General features: G+C 41.8%; 1 protein-coding gene across 1 annotated transcript in view; it reads right to left on the reverse strand.

Annotated features, from left to right (window-relative positions):
- Positions 1 to 305: 305 nt before the first annotated feature.
- Positions 306 to 19,921, reverse strand: part of lpgat1 (lysophosphatidylglycerol acyltransferase 1) — a 57,020-nt gene continuing 37,404 nt past the window's right edge. The window contains exons 6-8 of the mRNA XM_037750402.1: positions 17,623 to 17,749; positions 3,752 to 3,858; positions 306 to 3,079 (exon numbers count right to left, since the gene is read on the reverse strand). Of these exons, the coding sequence (XP_037606330.1) occupies positions 2,928 to 3,079; positions 3,752 to 3,858; positions 17,623 to 17,749 (386 nt within the window). The 3' untranslated portion in view covers positions 306 to 2,927. The remainder of the gene's footprint in view (positions 3,080 to 3,751; positions 3,859 to 17,622; positions 17,750 to 19,921) is intronic.

Below are 19,921 nucleotides of genomic sequence, written 5' to 3' on the forward strand. Positions count from 1 at the left end.
TACTTTCACATTTACGGAAACTGCTTATTGGTTTCTTGCAGAGTTTACATTAGATGACTGATCCCACTCTCTGTATGTTAAATAGACAGTTAGCATACAGATGGGAAGCAGGGAGAAACAGCCAACGTGGCTCTGTCCTCATACAACCCCACTTCAAAACACCCAAACTATCCCTTTAAGCTTCATTCTGTATGAAAACCTGTGACTACAGAGGAACTGAACAGCAAAAGGAATATAACTGTGATAAAACACTATTTACGTTAAGTGTCTAAAACTAGTTAAAAAAGAAAATCATTACACCGTTCGGATCTTTATGATGTTTTATTCCAGCACAAGTCTTTTTGTGTTGTAAAATGGCTGTGTAGCTAGGAATTAAAGGAGAAGTACAAAATGGAAAATTACAGACAGCTCTAGTATAATTTGTTTAAATCCCTATTGTGTTTATTTCCTAAAACCACATCTAGGAAAACATTATTTCCCTGCCTTCTTTGGAAACATGGTCATAAAATTAAAAAAATAAAATAAAATAAAATAAAAAGAAGTGAAAACAAAAAAAAAAAGAACGATGAAGCTTCATTTTCAAGTCACTCTCACGATGTGGAGGGGAATCTGAATCCAGGGCCGCTGGATGAATCACATTTACAGCCTGATTTAACACCTACCCAGTCAGGTAGCCCTTTTTTTTTCATTTCACACACAGTTTCTACCAACAGTGGCACACAGGGAGGGCAGTATCTACTAAAAATGCACCTTTTTAGGCATTAGTTTATGACAATGATAATTGCTGCTCCTCTATAATTTCCCTAATTAAAGCAGGCTAAGCAAATTACATATAATTGACCACGACACGAGTACATTCGAGAGAGAACAGCTGCATCATTGCAGGGCCCTGCCAGAGTTTCCCTCGTATATGTGAAGAGTGATCCCTCCCTCGCTGGCCCAGTTTTTTAGCTCGACACCGTTGAAACCATCTTTTATAACAAATGTTTGTCAAGAGGGATTGTGAGGAAAACAGCATTATTTGGGATTGTGGCGCAACCGGGACATCAGGTAAGGCTTGATAGTCGAGGTTTTTTCCGCTGAATCCTGATTTTAAAATGTACAAGTTTGAAACTGGGCACACGGACGTACAGTAGCTTGAAGCACACAACAACTTCCTGGTCAGGAAATAATAAAAAAAAAGGGTTAACACTGAGAAGTGAAGGGAAAATCCTCGCTTTCTTCTTCTTCTTCTTTTTTTTTTTTTTTTTAAAAAAACATTCATGATAAACTTAAAATCCTCTGAAATCATCACGGGACCAAAATAGAGAGAAAGAAACGTCGCCGTCATTTCCCAACAACTCTCCTTCCTCAGCTTTGTTATGTACAAGATTTAAACATACCATGACATGAGGACGACACTTTCGTGTAATTTTTAAAAAACAAATCAAAATTTGACCACTCGTTTGGTGAAAAGTCGCCGCCACACTCTGGACGTCACAGAGCAACACGACATGAATCATATATATCAAAAAAATGGAGGAGGGGAGGAGGAGAAAGACAACCACACACACTCACTTAGGCAGGTTATGCTGTAAATTTACAGTAATGACACCTATAGTTCTGTAAGCCAAAATCTCTATTTTAGATGCTGAACATTAGGGTAGCTTTCTATAAAAAAAAAATCATAGTTTTTTTCCCCTGTCTTTTTCCCACCCGACGACACTAAGCATATGGCTTAAATATTTGTAAAACTATGTAGTCCAATGGGGGAATAAGAGTCCGTCTCAGCTTGGCTCGCTGAGATGATCCTCCGAGAGAGAGACTGCTGTGTAGCTGCACATGGCTGTGTGTGCATGTTTGTGTATGTATGTTGGAGAGCAGAGGGTGGAATCCACTTTTTAGGTGATCGGACTGCGATTCCTCGCCCTGCGTGCCACCACGTTTTTCCTTTTTTTAAAACTTCCTCTTCTTCAACGTCCCGACAAAGAAATCCTTAAAAATCGAGCGCCGCGTCATAGCCGCCATATCCCTTTAGGCTCTCAGCAGGGCTGCCAGTGTAAACATGATCTCAGTGAGCTCACAATACTGCCTCGACAGACAGGCGGGAAAAAACAACAACAAAAAAAAGAAGGAGACATCAACAACAAATACAATGGCCGTTGTTGTGGAGATATGCAGGAAGAAAACAAAAAGAAATTAAAAACATTGACGGCTACCACGCAGGAATATCTCCTGGGACAGGGAGCGGTTAGGGCAGTATGGATCCTTAGTGCAATGAAGGCCAGAGGAGCAGCGGGGCGGCGCCGCCTCAACGTTCATACAGCCGCTCGCTCTGGAAGGTGTGGCCAGCCGGCTAGTCGGCGGGCTGAAAGAGAGGTCCAGTGGGCTTCATCAACTCTCGCCAGGAAGAAGAATAAGGGCAGACATTATGCTTCTAGTCACATGTATTCACTCGCACACCCACACACACGTACGCGCGTCCAGACACACGTTATACTCTGTAAAACTACTACGGCTAAAGCCTAGGAGGGGGGGAAGAGAGAGAGTCCGGTCCAGAGCGTCCTCTGGAGGAGTCCTGAGCCTCGTTTTTCGTTCAATAAAAAGTTATGTGAGCGTCTACGTGTATGAGGACGTGTAAACATCAAAAATGTGAGTCGTGACGAGTGCGAGAGATTATTCTGCTTAGGCCGTAGGAGCGAAGTGTGTGGCGTTAGGGTTGTGTGCAAGTTAACTATGCGACTGTGACCAGTTTCTTATTGTATTCTGTGTGTTCTTCATATGTTTTTTTTGTTTCCTATCAAGTCTCTCCGCCGTTGTAAATGTACATTCATCCATCGTAGAGGGTTGGGGGGGAGGAGGGGGGCGAGTATGACGCTGGGCCACACACCAACTGATCCTGAGGCTTTTCCAGTGGTCCGATAAAGACTCTCGCCTCATCAGCGCACTCAAAATAAACAGCAGTAGAGGTACCGGAGGACGCTGTACCACATGTAGCCGGAGGCGAACGCAAACGACTGGATGATGCACAGCCACACGGGGTCGAGGACCATCCGCTTGGACACCGCCTCCTTCTGTCCTTCTGGAGAGGGGAATGATCCTGGAGACAGAGACACAGACCAGTCAGGATGGAGCTCTGATGCAGATTTGTTAAAGCAAGATGTTGTGATTTAAAGTCAAACTGAAATCAAAATCTGTTCATTTTTCTGAGAAATTAGTACACATGTACTTAATGTTTGTTTTTACTTGTGTACTTATTTGGTCAAGATTGTAATGATCAATATGAAGAAATTAGAGGTGGGAATCACCAGAGGCCCCACGATACGATCTTATTGTGATTTTAAACATTTTATGATATGCTGAGTATTGTGATGGGATATATTGCGATTTATTAACTTTTTTCAACTGCAAATTACGCAGTTTGTCAACATCTGTTTTACCTAATAAGATACAGTTTTCACTCGGTTCATCTCAGAGTTTTCATTCACATATCTTGAGGTCAGAGGTCAAGGGACCCTGAAACTGAATATTTTGTGCGTGATAACGTAGTCAGTGTGTCTCCTAGCAACAGCATCCCTCAAATGTCAGTCAACCGTTGCCATGGGAAACGCTCAGACGGTTGACGCTCGGACAAATATGTTTTTATTAAATACGTTTTTTTAAGCTTCTTTTTGAAAAATAGAAAATATCTGCATCATAGCTGCAGTATCATCGTAGTTTATAGAATTCAGATTTGAGTTTGACTTTAAGGAGCTGACGTGGTGAGACAGACCTGTGTCGTAGAAGTGGGTCAGCATCTCTTCTTTCTCCACAAACCTCTGATACAGCCAGTCAGTCAGAGCCTCGGCCTCCACAGGAACCTCTTTTATTGGGTACATCCTGGAGGAAAAAAAGAAGGGAGGAGATGAAACAGAGAAAAAAGGATTACTGAAGTCTCACTCAGCACAAACTGTCTGTCTCTGCATTGATCCGTCGTGGAAGCTGCGGTCCAAACTCCGGGTGTCAGCCGGGGTCCGTGAGCTGAGCGGTCTGTTTCAGATCTATTAGAGTGGTAGTGTGTGTGTTTGCTGAAGCTTCAGCTTGTTTTTGGGGATTCATTAGCTGGCAGCCTCATCAGAGAGAGACAGAAGTGCTGAGAGGAGCCGGACAGGAGACAGACGAGTCATGGAGATCCACTAAATGGTTTGTTTACAAAACAAAATAAAGAAAAATGTCCTTAACGCATTAACGCAACCGATCTTCCAGAGGTTGTAGTGGGCTCAGTTTTAAAGCTAGAGTGAAGATACTGGCATCATATGAAAGGAGGATAAATAACGCTCCAAACTAAATGTTGTTGAGGAAAAACTGTCATGACCATTTTCAAAAGGGGTCCCTTGACCTCTGACCTCAAGACAAGTGAATGAAAATGGGTTCTATGGGTACCCACGAGTCTCCCCTTTACAGACATGCCCACTTTATGATAATCACAATCATAATGCAGTTTGGGGCAAGTCATAGTCAAGTCAGCACACTGACACACTGACAGCTGTTGTTGCCTGTTGGGCTGCAGTTTGCCATGTTATGATTTGAGCAAATTGTTTTATGCTAATTGAAGTACCTGTGAGGGTTTCTGGACAATATCTGTCATTGTTTTGTGTTGTTAATTGATTTACAATAATAGATATATACATACATTTGCATAAAGCAGCATATTTGTCCACTACCATGTAGATAAGAGAATTAAATACTTGACAAAATCTCCCTTTAAGCTACATTTTGAACAGATAAAATTTGCGATTAATCATGGATATTAATCATGCGATTAAATATTTTAATCACTTGTTCCCAAGGGGACAAATAAAGTACATAAGTTTTATTTTTCAACAGTGGATTTTCTTGAACTTTAAATACAATTCAACTGGGAAAAAAATAAATATAAAATACATGTAAAAAATAGATAAATAAATAAAATAATAAAGAATATATATATATATATATAAAATCAAAATAAATAATTAATAAAATTAATTAATAAATAAATGATAAAAATAAATAAGATCAGATAGGATTATCTTGCTTATCTATCTTGTTTTCATAAAAATTGAAAATAAAATTTGATTAATCACCCAGCCCTACCAAATATATTCACTTTACTATGATAGAAGATGAAAGAATCGAGCAAATCCTGACCTTTGAGAGGTGGGAACCATTTTTGATTATAAATCTACTTTGTTGCCGTTGAACTTCCAGTCGATCGACTAATTGTTTCACCTCTATTATCTATAATCTAGTCGTCAACCTCCACTAGCTGTTAATTTCTCAAATGAAACATCTCCAGCTGGCTAAAACTATGATTCACACATGATGACAAACCCCTTTTTAAAGGAAACCCGACGACTGGTTGACATTGTGAAAACAATGAAGGGTCACTTTAACATGGGAGTGCTGCTGAAGTGTAGCGTGTAGCCAGAAGGGGTCCCTAGTAGGCTGCTCTCAGACCAGACCAGAGCAGCTCCTGGTCACCTTCAAATAGAGGTTACCGTCTCCTCCCTCAGACCAGCAGACCAGCGTTTCCTCTGCACTCAACATTTGCTCAATATTCCCGACTGGATAATATCCACCGTTAAAAGTACATCTGTGTCTAGCAGGAGAGCTTCTGGAGGAGGGAAGTAATAAGTGATACAGTATTGATTACTAAAGTGATCGATTTATATACTTAAAAAGCAATCTGAGGAAAAGGCAACATCACTCCTGTCAGGATGATGTTTAAGGACACAGACATGCTAAATGCAGTACCTGTGAGGGTTTCTGGAGAATACCTGTCATTCTTTTGTGTTTATTGATTGATTTCCAACAATAAATATATACATACATTTACATAAAGCAGTATATTTGTCCACTCCCATGTTGATAAGAGTATTAAATACTTGACAAATCTCCTTTTAAGGTACATTTTGAACAGATAAAAAAATGTGCAATTAATTTGCGATTAAATATTTTAATGTACAGATTTTAGGAATGTGAAGCATTTGAAGATACTCCGAGAAATGACATAAAAATAAGCAATAATACCAACGTAGGCACTGGCAGACCATCTCTATTGCAGAGTTCAAAAGGTTAATAAGGCATGATATGATAATATGTGGACAGAAAGTAGCAATTAAAGCAAAATATAAATCAAGCAAATCGCCATTTCAAAAATAAAAGTTGTGTTTTCCTGTAACTGCTTCATATTGGTGGTATTTTTTGGTTTTGGCTTCACATCTAGTTCCCATTAAGAGTCTATTTTTGTAGTGAATTGTGCATTTTTCACAGCAGTGATTGTTGACAGGGGTGTTGTTGCCATTAAATATAAGTAAATGAATGATTAAATGTAACACATGCAAGCTCAGAGAGAGCGTTTCACACCTGCTCCAGTACAGGACGCCTGCCAGAGGCCCTTTACTCTACTCTTAAATGTAAACCGATAGCTCTGTGATCCCGTCAGAGGGAGACAGGAGCCGGCTCGGACCGCTTAATCGGGAGGTTTGAGCATTTAGGGACCTGGGTGGCAGGTGACGGCCGCAGCGCTTTCCTGCAGCTGAAATATTCATGCAGAACTCGGGGTCATTTGTAGAGGTCGAAGGAGGCGCTGCTTTGCTAATTCTGGTCAAGAGCAAATAAACATGCTTAGATAGCGTACGGTATCTTCCCCGTATCAGCTCGTTAGTTCAGCTGGGGTTTGTTTGGAGAACAAACGTCTGCGGCCACTCGCAGCCAAAATCAAACAGCATGTTGAAGTTCACCGACTCCACATTTAGACGCCTACCAATCACGCTGTCTTGATCCAATCCCATGGATTATTTCAGATTAGATAGATACAACTAACTATAATTTATCCCACCGTATGCCATTTTTATTTTTATTATGTGACTTTTTCCTGCATATCAAAGAAGGAAAAAATTCAACATGTTTACTGTTGCCGAGTCGAATGATTTAAGAATAGGACATGCTAAATAGTTGAATAGTATGAATTGTTTGTAATAGGGCTGTCAATCGATTAAAACAGTTAATCACGATTAATCACACATTTTTTATCTGTTCAAAATGTACCTTAAAGGGAGATTTGTCAAGTATTTAATACTCTTATCAACATGGGAGTGGACAAATATGCTGCTTTATGCAAATGTATGTATATATATTTATTATTGGAAATCAATTAACAACACAAAACAATGACAAATATTGGCCAGAAACCCTCACAGCATACATGTGTACAGTACTGCACAGTTTGTGGCATTTGTCTGTTTTTTTATGGACTTTTCTGTATTAACATATCAATAGATGTTAAGTATTTGATTACCATGATGTCATTTTATAGTTATCAACTGGAGAGATAAGCTGCTTTCATTTGGTGACGACATCTCATAAACTCTACTTTTATTACTTTTTATGGCACTAAAATGTAGGTGAGAAGTTATATTTTCCTGAGGTGGTGCACATGCCAGGACTCTATTGGCTGCTGACGTCTAACAGGTTGCACAAAAGTTCAGGCTGCGGCCAACATCAGCAGACTTTGATCGATCAGTGACTGGATACCAAACAGATGCTGTGATTTTGTTTACAGCGGCGTGAAAAATGGAAACTTTATAATGTGCTGACTGAGTGAAAAGAAGCAGAGTGTGCTTGAATATGATGTGCCGAGAGACGCACTGGCACATGTAACAGTGTACAGTAGTGATGGTAATGATGGTGATGGTGATGGTGAGCTGGTGGTGATGTGTTGGCATGGGGCCACGACAGCACTCTCATTTCCACCCTAACCCACTTGGCAGCGGCCGGCTTGTTAACCTGACACCGTGGAGCTCAGACAGACAGCTGCGAGAGAGCTGCAGTCTCTTCTTTCAATGAGCATCAGACTTTTAGCATGCGTCTACCTGCACTACATCCTGTACTACATCCTGTACATCCTCACTTTCATTTGTTGTGGTTATCTTCTGGAAAATATATAAAGTTTGCTGGACAGATGACGACCTTGGTAGAATGTGATGATGCACAGGGTAAACGTCACGGCTAAAGGCTCCATTATGTGCAGATAGCCTCTTGTAGTGGATATCAGTAGTATTTTAGAGCCAGATTCCCTTTCAAGAGGTTGAAAACCTATTTGGCACATTTTGGGTATCCAAGTGTGCCAAACGGAGAGTCGGCCTGGTCCTATCCTGACTAAAACCTTTGTAGAATCTATGTGCTTTGTGTTATTTATATCTGCTTTGGCACAGTTGTAGTCAAGGAGTTGCTGAATGAATTCAGTGGCATCTCTGTGCATGGCATCATCGCTATAATGGTGTTATCCACTGAAACATTTGAGGAGAGGATAAAAATGTAAATTGTTCTTTTGTTTCATCACAGTTTACTCAGGCATAGTAACAGTCACAATGCTCCTGACACTGGGTATGAATTCTCTGAGGTCTTACCTATCCATAGAGCATATACATGCATATAGACCTGGTAGTTGTGGAGCTATTCTTGATTTATTTTGAGTATGTCTGTCTAAGCGAACCACACCTTCCAGCACCCTATAGGGCTTCAGAGGTTAAATATAGTTCCACGGACAGTTGATAAAACCGGTGTTTATTCATTAGAAAAAAAAAATAATTCAGGTTATAAACAGCAAATCAGAAGCTTTTGATCCTCCGTATTTACTGCCTCGTTAGCTTCTGTAAAGCTGTTATTCTTGAGATATTGTTTCCCCTTTTCTAAATGGGCTGAGAAGCTAATTAAATTTAGACTCTTGGTGGAAAAGTCTGTCCACTCGACAAGCCTCTTTGGAGGGCAGCCAGTCATTGTTTGGGGACTCTATACGGCCCTAAATCTCTCTCTCTCGCCGTGAAATCTCCAGAAACAAAGAGGTGCCCTGGGAGGCCTGCTCTCGGGCACGCTGCTGTTAAAGGTGAATATTGAGATTAGCGACCAGTGTGGCTTGGGGAGCAAATATAAAAAAAGTCCCCAGTCCTGCTCCGTCTCTTTCTAGTTAAGATAAGAGTCCTCATCTATGTGCAACGAAGCTCCAAATCCCAAACTGCTGCCTTTGAGGTCTTTCTCTCCATCCTCCTGTGGCGTGAGGGTCAGTTTTACCAACTAAAGCAGTGATTACACAAAGAATAAGTAAAGTATGATGAAGCATTCATAAGGTTTTGTTTCATTTGCGCCACATCGGATCGATAATGATGCCGATTTCCTCGTATCATTTTACTTTTGGGGTCCAAAGTAAATCACTCTTAAAGGCTCTTCTTCAAACCTTTATCAGCAATCAGAGAAAAGTTGGAGTCCGCCTGTTAATTTAGTCTTTAATCTGTTTCCTCTCTGGCTCTAGGCGGTTCCAGGAAATAGTTTGGAGATGACAAAATCTTCACCGAAGGATGTAAATGATGTAAACGGGCTCGGCCAGAAGGGGGAAAAGTTGAGAAGACTGCTAACATGTTGATTCAAAAGACTGTTTCCCTAAAAAAACTTATTCAGAATACGAAGATTTAAGCACTAAACATACAACGTTTGTAGCACAAGTAGGGCTGTCAACTGATTCAAATATTTAATCACGATTAAACACTAATTAATCACACATTTTTTATCTGTTCAAAATGTACCTTAAAAGGGAGATTTGGCAAGTATCTAATAGTCTTATCAACATGGGAGTGGGTCAATATGCTGCTTTATGCAAACTTATGTATATATTTATTATTGTAAATCAATTAACAACACAAAACAATGACAAATATTGTCCAGAAACCCTCACAGGTACTGCATTTAGCATAACAAAAATATGCTCAAATCTTAACATGGCAAACTCAAGCCCAACAGGCAACAAGACTCGAGACTCGTGGGTACCCATAGAACCCATTTTCATTCACATATCTTGAGGTCAGAGGTCAAGGGACACTTTTGAAAACGGACATGACAGTTTTTCCTCGCCAAAATTTAGCATAAGTTTGGAGCGTTATTGAACCTCCTTCCCAACATGATAGTATGACATGGTTGGTACCAATGGATTTTTCCAGTTTAATATGACACCAGTATCTTCACTCTAGCTTTAAAAACTGAACCCGCTACAACCTAATAATCGCAAGTTGCATTAATGCCTTAAAGAAATTAGTGTCATTAAAACAAATTTGCGTTAACGCGTTAATATTACGTTAACTTTGACGGCCCTGTGCAGAAGCAAACAGACCAACTGGCTCAAATGGAAGTCCTGAATTAGTCGTGTGAAACAAGTGTTTTGGGAGGGAAACCCAGAGTTTACTTTAAGAGAGTCACACCAGCAGATGTAGACGTACAGCTTATCATAAAGTAAACAACTGCAGGGGAAATTAGGGCTTCTCTATTATGGTAATTATTTTGGTCAATATTGAGATCACGATTACTCAGTGACTTTGGAAACTTCATGCATTTAGAAAGAGCATGCTGTACATTGTACTTGTACATTCATTTGTAAAATTAAGTTTGAACTTTGTGCTCTAGTAAACACTTCCATCATAAAGACACTGGTTGTATAGATATGAACGGTGATGACACGGCAGAAAAGTCACACCCAGAAAGCAGGGGGTAAACGAGACGCCACGGGTCAGGAGGGTTGCCGACATCACCGCACTGAGGTCAGTGAGGTTGATAGCAACGCCGCGAGCATAGAGCTCCGTCCCTCCACGCAGGGAGGGAGGGCACAGCGAGCACTAAGCGGGGGGGTCCGGAGCATCAACAGCACAACGAACAGACTAAAAGACAGCTTCTATCCGTGGGCTATCAGGACACTCAACAACCATATGACTAATAACCACTAACTTCTCTCAGCTGTCGAAGAAATGTGCAATAATAACACATCCGCAACACTCTAACATGTGCAATATATTTATTATCTCATCCTGATTTATTTACTATGCAATGACAAGAGACTGTGCAATGACAATAAAGGCTATTCTATTCTATTCTAATGTGCCACCTTCATCCCGGGCTTTTCCAAGACGATTTAGAGCCAATATCGTAATTGGAATCCCATCTCTGTTCTGGTTTATTTGCAGTGATGATGTCATCATATTATCCAGCAAATTTATAACAAGCTTCATAATGTTTCTAACTCATGTAGAAAGTTGATGTTTTGAACGTTATTGATTATCTATGAGTTATAAATTAATGTGCAACTCTTTAAAAATGACCCAACATCTGTTAAAGTCACTCTTTGTTTCCATCACGCAGAGACGACATCACGACTCACATTCATGTGTCACATACTGCACGAGGACCAAACATGAGCTTGTAATATCGGATTCATCAGTCTTTCTTTATGCCTGGTAGGATCACAAGGATATCATTTCCTTACATTTACATATTTTACAGCGAATATTCAAAAGCTGTCGGTATCTCAAGAAGGTTTTTCCTGCTTGATTCAGTTCATTCTGGTGTGAAAGCTCTAAACTGAACTCTGGTGAGGACTAAAGAAAACATTAAATTCAAAAGCTTAACTTCTATTAAATCCATCTTCAGATTGTGAACCGCTAAAGAAAGTGATCTCCTGATCTGTGTAAACGGCGTACAGCCTATATTTATACAAGATCCTTTAGTAACCATGGTAACACATGTGCATGTCACCATGTGAGCGTGGGGATTTTCCGAGTTGAAACAGATATGTGTTGAGCTCCAGTCCTGTTCTCGGTTCTTTACTTTAGCAGCTCCTCAAGACAAAGTGAGTGAAATATAGCGACCGCTGCTCCTGTCGTAATATTACGGTTCAAAATGCTTCTTTATTGTCCCGTTTCTGTCCATTTATGATGTTCAAGGTCGAGTTGCAGTCTCCTCAGTGCGCCCCAACCGCATTGCGCCGCGGCCCACGTAAAAGTGCCAGGGTTCTGCGGCGATGTCGGCAACCCACCCGACCTGTCTTGAGACACGGACCATGGAGTCTAACGCACGCGCGAGTCAGAGGGTGCAAGCAAAACCCTGTGGCGCAATGAAAGTGAGGGCCGGTGTGTGCCGGCTGAGGTGGGATCCCGGCCCAGCGGGGGGGAGGTGGGCGTGAGGGCCCGAAAGATGGTGACGAGAGGTTAACTTCATGCTGCCGTAAAGTTGCATTGGTGCCGTTGTATCGGAGCCGTTTTGCGAGTACGACTACATGAGCACAGTACCAAACCCGATACCCAATACTGGTATCGGTGCATCCCTACCTTAAAGGTAAAGGTAAGCCCGCCTTTGTCATCATCGCTTATCCTAAATTATCTCTCCAAACTGCTGACACCTGCTTTTGCTTCAAAATAAAAACCCTCTAGCATTTTTTTCTGTGGACAGAATTCAGCAAAACTATGTAGAAAGAAAGAGCTGGCAGCAGCAGAAACGCCACTGGTGTGGACGCCACACGCATGAGAGACGAAGCAGTTCAGCGAGGCAGCCGCCATGCGCTGCTGACGTTCCCAATCTGGCCCGGGGGAGCGTGAAATGGTATGGGGTGCGGTTGTATTGGAGTAGTTTTACGAGTAAAAGTACATAAACTCAGTATCTGACTGATACCAGATACTGATAGCGGTGAATCCCTCCCTTCCTCAGTATAAATATGCATGTAAAGAGTCAGTGGCCTGCTGATGATGAAAGAAAACTGTCAAAAAAAATTTCATTTTATGTAACTTCATGGTTCTTAGTTAGTTTGTAAAAAGTCAGTATGAACACAAAACAGACTTTAATCTGTGTGTCTACGTGGCAGCAGCACACTTTCACCTGGTCACTGTGACCATACGGCCCTGACAGAGAGTCACTGTTGTCATTTCAGGACACCGGAGAGGGATGGAGGGTGTGGGGGGGAGGAGGAGGAGGAGCAGCGTGGAGGCTAATGACAGCCTAGCGCGGGAGCATCGTCCTCTTATCAGTGCAGAGGTCAGATGTAAGAGGCCATTAAGCCACTGTCACAGGTGAATTCGGACTACGTGACCTGAGCTGACTTTTCCCAGTCACAGGGATGTCGGTACACACTGCTGTTTATTAGGGAGCGTGTTCGAGGTCAGTTTGTGTGTAAAGAAGTCTCTTCTCAAAGACAAACTGTATGCAAGAGAGGCACAGATGAATACAGGTCTACGAATACTCCGGATTTCTCACTTTGGTGAATCCGAACTAACCCTTTAACCCGAGTCTAGTGGAGTCTATGCCTCGACGGGTCAGGGCTGTTTTGGCGGCAAAAGGGGGACCTACTCAATATTAGGCAGGTGGTCATAATGTTATGGCTGTTTTCGCCTGTTCTAAAATGATGTGTTTAAATATGTCTTCATACTGGGATCCCTAAACAGTCTTGGAATTACATAAATTGTACTGTAAAGCTATGTGTGAGTCATGGCGCAATTCAAACGGGATCAAAAAAATATTTGTGTCTCCGTTGACTACCGTTCATATATTTTTTTTCCTAAATAAAGTCCCATGGTGGTCCACTGGAAGGGGGGGCGGTACTTTGCCTCTCTATATGGGTGGGGGGATGACTCCTGTAATGTGTTTCCATGGCGACAGATGTTCAGTGAAGACCCTAAGCTTTGAAAAAAAAAAATCCCTCCACTCATTAATTATCCCCAGACACCATCTCTAAGGTGCTCATTACACTCACAGGTAAAACACGAGCGTCAGAGATATTGATCCTAGAAGAGGTGAATGAACCTCATTAAATACAAAACGAGTAAAAAAATAAAAAAATAAAAAAATAAATGATAAAAGCAGGAAATGTAGCGTCTGATTTACATCCACTAACGACTAACTTGCAACCTTTTTTAACGAAGAGAGAAAAAAATGTGCCTCAGATGTCTTAACGGCTGCGAGCTCAACGACTCCGTGTGAGCGCCTCGTCTCTCCCAGAGAGAAAAAGCCAGGTGTGCAGCTAGAAAGCAACCCGTGTGATGACCAGGCAGACTCGGACGCCATAAATCATGTCACCTTTCAGATATTTTCAAACAGCAGCTTTCAGAAACGCACACAGCAGCACAAAAAAAAACAGAAGAGAGGAGATGGTGCATTTAAAAGAAAAGGATTTCAACGTATTTAACACCCACTGCTGCCCTCGCTCGGCCCCTGTACACCCACCTAGCTCTCCCATCTGCCATTCACAGAGGGCTTATGATGCTGCAATCTGGAAGACTGAGATTATATGGAGAGAGGGCAGGAGACAGAGGGAGGGAGGGAGGGAGGGAGGGAGGGAAGGAGGGTGGGGCTGACGGGTGAGGACTGGAGGCAGCCACAGAGAGAGAGAGGGAGGGAGGGAGGGAGGGAGGTGGAGGGATTAAACGTGGATTCATCCAGAATATTACTCAATTCTCAGCTGCCTGTTTTGAAGCCGAGGCGCGGTAGTAATCTATACAGCCCCGTAAAAACGATAACACGGGAGGGAGGACAGCCGTCTACTATCAAGGTCACTTCACATAGAAACTGTCAGGCGGAGGGATTTAGGGCCCTGACACACCAACACCATCACACGCTCACATGTCTTCTGTTAAACTGTTGGACTTGAACGCACCACAAAGACTAAACGCTGACTTCTAGCTAACAGCTGACGCCTGAGGAAATAACTAGGATACACCTATCTTCCGATTCAATACTATCACGATACTTTGGCGCCGATTCGATATGTATTGCGATTCCATATTGCAATCTTTGTTAACTTTTTTAACACAAGTTGAATCATACACTTCTAGGGACTTTTACTTTGGAAAATATCTAAATTAAAACAATAAGAATGTTTGATTTTTTAGCATGTATGTAGTCAGAGATGTCCTGAAGTCAAATATATCAGTCATTATTTATTACATTTCTTACTTGTATACTTCCTCTAACTTCTCCAAGTCCGTCTCTAGCTCTCCCGTCAGCTCCGTTCTCTTTATGCTTCCATGCTCAGCTCCATCGGGGCTGTTTGAATGCATTTAACATAAATGTCAGTATATGGGTGCTCTACAGTTGTAGTGTCGGCCCATTTGACCATGGAGATGAGAGCGACGTCCGGCTCGACCGCACGTTACCGTGATACGATAACGTTTCCTGTCCATGACAGAGTTAGCATGCAGCTTTAGCCGTGATGTCTAGCTCTGCTTTTCCTGCAACGTGTGAAACCCAAAGTTTTTCCATACTTTACTGCATGTGTAGCGTTTACCACGCTGGATTTAACATGTGAGGGGTGCAGGTCGTATCCACGGAGACCCTCCGCCGTTTTGTACTTTCTCGTTGCGGCAGGCTGCGGTTTGTTTTGGATGACGGGTACGAAACGGATATGACGTAACGTTACTACAACAATAAAAGCGGTAACTTTGATCTACCTCCGCCTAGACTCAAATGAAGCAAATATATTGATTCTGGCATTAAAATAATCCATTTCAAAACGCGCAAAAAGAAATACATAAGTGAAGCTATTTTTTTCCCCACCCCTAGAAATAACTAGTCAGAAGTCTGGATTTATAATCCAGAAAAGAAAACATCTCACAAAGATAAACAAACAACCATTTCCACGCTATTGTGAATCTGCTTGTGGAAGAACAAAATAAGGAGACACCTCATCACTAAACGGGTTAAATCACTGACAGCCAGTCAGAGAGCGCTCACACGGACAGCCTCCAGTCTGCCTGCTGCACATTCAACATGCTGAATCACCGATAAGAGACAACAGCTGACACTCTGCTCGTTGTTACGGCCCTTAACACCGTACGTGAGGTCGTCTGAGGGTTCTCTTCTCTGCACGTTTTCTGACAACACCATCAATTCTGAAATTATCATAATAGTATGACAACAATCTAAAGGGATTTTTACTCTACAGCCAGCGGTCAAGAATCATGAACTTAACTTAATAATACATTTGTTTTATTCTCGTTAATGTTGGGTGGCACTAATGTCTAGCTGTCCCTCCTATCTGCATCACATCGCTCACTCCCCCACAGTGTTCCCTTGATCGGCAGGCAGATCTAATCCTCTTGTTGACTCTGCACCTGCACCAGCACGGATCCCCGACTTCTGTCTGATCAGCGTCGTCTACACGACCGGATCTGAGTGTGCACACTTGTAACGGGACCAGCTGGGCCTTCGGCGCGGTCGGGTGCCTCGCTGTCCGTCCCCGGGCCTGCAGAGCTGCTGACCGAGCGAGGGGAGCCGATCGTGTCAATGGCTGATTAGAGAGTCTCGGAGGTGGGCTGGGACTAGTGCATCCTCTGCTCGTCTAATTACAGACTTAATGAGTCCTTAGCTAGCAGCCCAAGTGGGCAGAGACGCCTCCAGAGAGGAGCCAGCGAGCCGGGGTTCATAAATCATCTTTTACTTTGCCCTATCACACAAGAGGTGAACACACACACACACGAGCTACAGTCGGGAGGTTGTCCAGGGGCGACGTTAAGGGTCAAGATGACTTCTACCTGATGACTCCTTCTTGAGTCTGGAAACATCCCTTATGATCTACCTGTCAATGCTCAGAGGGACATATTTATCTTGAGCAGAGCCTCCAGAAAATCTAATCCTGGCCCACCTTCATCACATCCTCGAGTGGGTGGATTAGCAACAGAGGGGAACCTGGAGGGCACCGACGGCAGGACAATATGGAGGGACGAATGCATTCGCTTTGCATAAGAGCAGCACAGCTACAGAATACAGGATGGCGACTGTGTTTCCTTTTATTACCACACAAACTGTTCCATTACCAAGCCAACATGTACTTGGAAATATTGCGACATCACCAACTACAAAACTTCTTTGCCTGTTTTGTCTTGCACACTCACAATAATCTATCACATTCAAGCACTTGTGCACCGGCAGTAGAACAACTAGAGCTGTCCTCAACCAAAGAAATGAATAGTCGACTAACACTCGTATGATTTTGTCGACTAAACGATTAGTTGATTTAATCAACAGATCTGTAAAACGGAGTTTCTCCACAAAGAATCACACAAAAAGCACCACTTCAAATAAAAAAAAAAAATGACGAATCAACTAAAACAATCTTTGTTAGAAAGACCAAATCTTTGTGTAATAACTTTGCCTGTCTATTGCTTTATAAGTTTGTTTGCTCCGTTCCTAAAAGACGTCATCAGCGTGACCGTATTATTAACGAGCCGGCAGCGGGAGGTTTAGTTGCAGTCTGGTTTCTCGTGGCTGATATGTAGATCACAGTCTGTAGACTCCCAGTAGACCACATACACACCAAAAACTGACAATAACTGCACTATACTTTACGCTGACTGTGCAATATCAATACTACTCAAGAGTAATTCATACTGTGCAATATTCATTTTTCCACTTGAAAAATTGTGTTAATAGTCTGGTTATAATCAATACTGTATATATTGTTCCTATTTTTAATACGTCCTTCTATTTAAATTGTTCATACTTCGTTTCATTTTTGTTTTGCTTTTTGCACCGTGTTGTATCGTGCTTTTTACTGAAGCTTCCTGTTTTTTTGCACTATCCCCTTTGCTGCTGTACACTGCAAATTTCCCCACAGTGGGACTAATAAAGGAGTGTCTTATCTAATCTTATCTCATCTTATGAAGACGACAGTGTTTTTTATTCGCCTCCCGTTTTTTTCGCCATCCAGCTATACTATCTTTGTTTATTGCTGTGCGTAAAAGCTTAAAGGGGAGTGTGTTGATGATGTATAATTGCAAACCAGCTATTAGTGTGAAAGGACCAACATGTTATTCTTACCTGTAGTGTACATGTGTGACTGTTGGAGGTCTGTAGCCAAAGATCCAGGTCTGGATGTCCATGGGTCTTGCTTTGGGGTACGCTATGGTCACGTCTACTACCCACTGCAGGCCTTTACGTTTATTACCTGTCACAGAAGAAACACACATATAGGAAGTTAGGACACATTTTAAAAGCAGGGATCTAGGCTACAACTTGACCCAGTATTTTATGTATACTTAAATAATCCACACATTGACAGTGTTTGCTTGCAACCAACCAGGCTCTGAGGCAGGGCAGGAATTTCACCGGCGGACACGACCCTCTGTCTGGCCTTAATGAAAATGGTTTGCCCTGCGGTCACATTGTCCTCGATGCCTCGTCCACACTGCCCCAGCTGATTTCGCCGTTTGCTCCTCTGCTTCTTTTGTGTCAATACGTTTTTTTAGGTTTTTAAGTTTTTCTGGGCAACATCAAGTTTAACGCTGCGCACATAACCAGTGGTGGGTTAGATTTCTAGCCTGGTATGAACCGATGGAAAACCAGGCTATTTATGACAATAGTTTGATGCCGCTGTAGCTGATCGCTACCACTCTACACAATGCTTGTGATTCCACCAGATCCACCACGTTTCAGAAGCGTCCCAGAAGCGGCTCTCCGCTCCACTCTGCTACAAATAGTCTATTTTTGTCGGAGTGTCTCCTTCGCTAGTTGAGGGGATGCACCCAAAACCAGCTCCTTCTCCTTCCTTTTCTAGTTTTTCAAGTTGGAGACGAAATGTGAGCGTTCTCCTGCTAACAGACACTGTATGTGAAATATAGATACGAAATATTCATCAGGATTAATATATTTTAACAACTAAAACACAGCCAGAAATCTTTGATCCATGTCGTTCATAACTGGACTTGAACAATTTGTCTGTAGCCTACAGCACAACAAAGTAGGAAATAACAATAAACAACTTACAAATGATGAAAAATTTCTAGATACCAATAAATTATTTTGTGAAATAAACAGCTTTATATTTATTTATTTAATTTATATTATGTATTAAAGAGGACCCATTATGCTTTTGTGTTTTTTCCTTTCATTTACTGTATTATATAGTTTTTTTTGTGCATGTAAAAGTTCTGCAAAGTTACAAAAGCCAAAAGTCCAGGCCAAAGGGAGTTACTCTCCTCCACAGAAACACTGCTCCTAGACGATCAAGTAGAAACCCAAAATACGCAGTACGCACCTGAAAATGAGCATAATAGGTCCTCTTTAAAATAAAATCATCTTTAACCATTAAGTTAGAGATGATTATTTCCATGGACTTAAAATCAATTTTATATTTGATGGCGTTGCTGGTCCCTAAAAATGATGTGACTCCAGGCCTGTTCTAGAGGTCAAGAACCCACAGCAAAGCAGCCCCACAATGAACCCCGGTCATCCACATTAAGAGCAGCATCTCTAACTACGAGGTGTCCCTGGAGATTTATTTTATATCATGCAGCCAAATGGAGGCTGGTTACCTGCCAACGTTACTGGTGGAAAACACAGTCTGACCAGCTGAAGTCCCAACTGGACAGAATTCGGCTGGCAGCTACGACTATATGAGTCACAGTAAAAGAACCAGTTTCACCTCAAAAGCTAAACCTTCATATCATGTTATTATCATGTTATTATCATGTTAATATCATGTTATTATCTTGCTATTATCATGTTATTATCATGTTATTTCACCAGTAAATCACCACAGAAAATGCTGATAGGGCCGGGCGATATATGGCCAGAATGTACTACCCCGATATTCATCATCTCATATCTTGATAACTGTATATATCACGATATAGTAAGGCTGCAAGATTACGGCCAATAAAAAACAGACTGCTTTCACATTGTGCTTCATTCCTGCTAATGTACAAATCTTTGCATCAAAATAAGACTTTAAATAATGAGGTTCTTCTTCACCTGAATTCAGTGCATTTTCATTTTGACAGTCAAAATGAGTAATATATCCAGCAATACTAAAACTCACAGAGTTTAATGTGAAAAAACGCAGAATCTACAGTTGTCCCCACCCCCCGCTCTCTCTCTCTCTGAAGGAAAGAGGCGGGGTCAGGCGTCATCAACGCGTCATCAGTCACACTGCCCATGTGTTATACCCTGAGGTCTTAATGTTCTGGCTGATTGGAATCCTTAAAAAAAAATCCTGAATCCGGATCATGATCCGGATCACCACCAAAATCTAATGGATTGTTCGATGTGCCACACCCCGATCCTCACAAAAAAATCGTATTCAAATCCATTACAGACCTTTGGAGTAATCCTGGTAACA

The sequence above is a fragment of the Sebastes umbrosus genome, chromosome 18 (assembly GCF_015220745.1).
Source record: "Sebastes umbrosus isolate fSebUmb1 chromosome 18, fSebUmb1.pri, whole genome shotgun sequence".
Classification (NCBI taxonomy): domain Eukaryota; kingdom Metazoa; phylum Chordata; class Actinopteri; order Perciformes; family Sebastidae; genus Sebastes; species Sebastes umbrosus.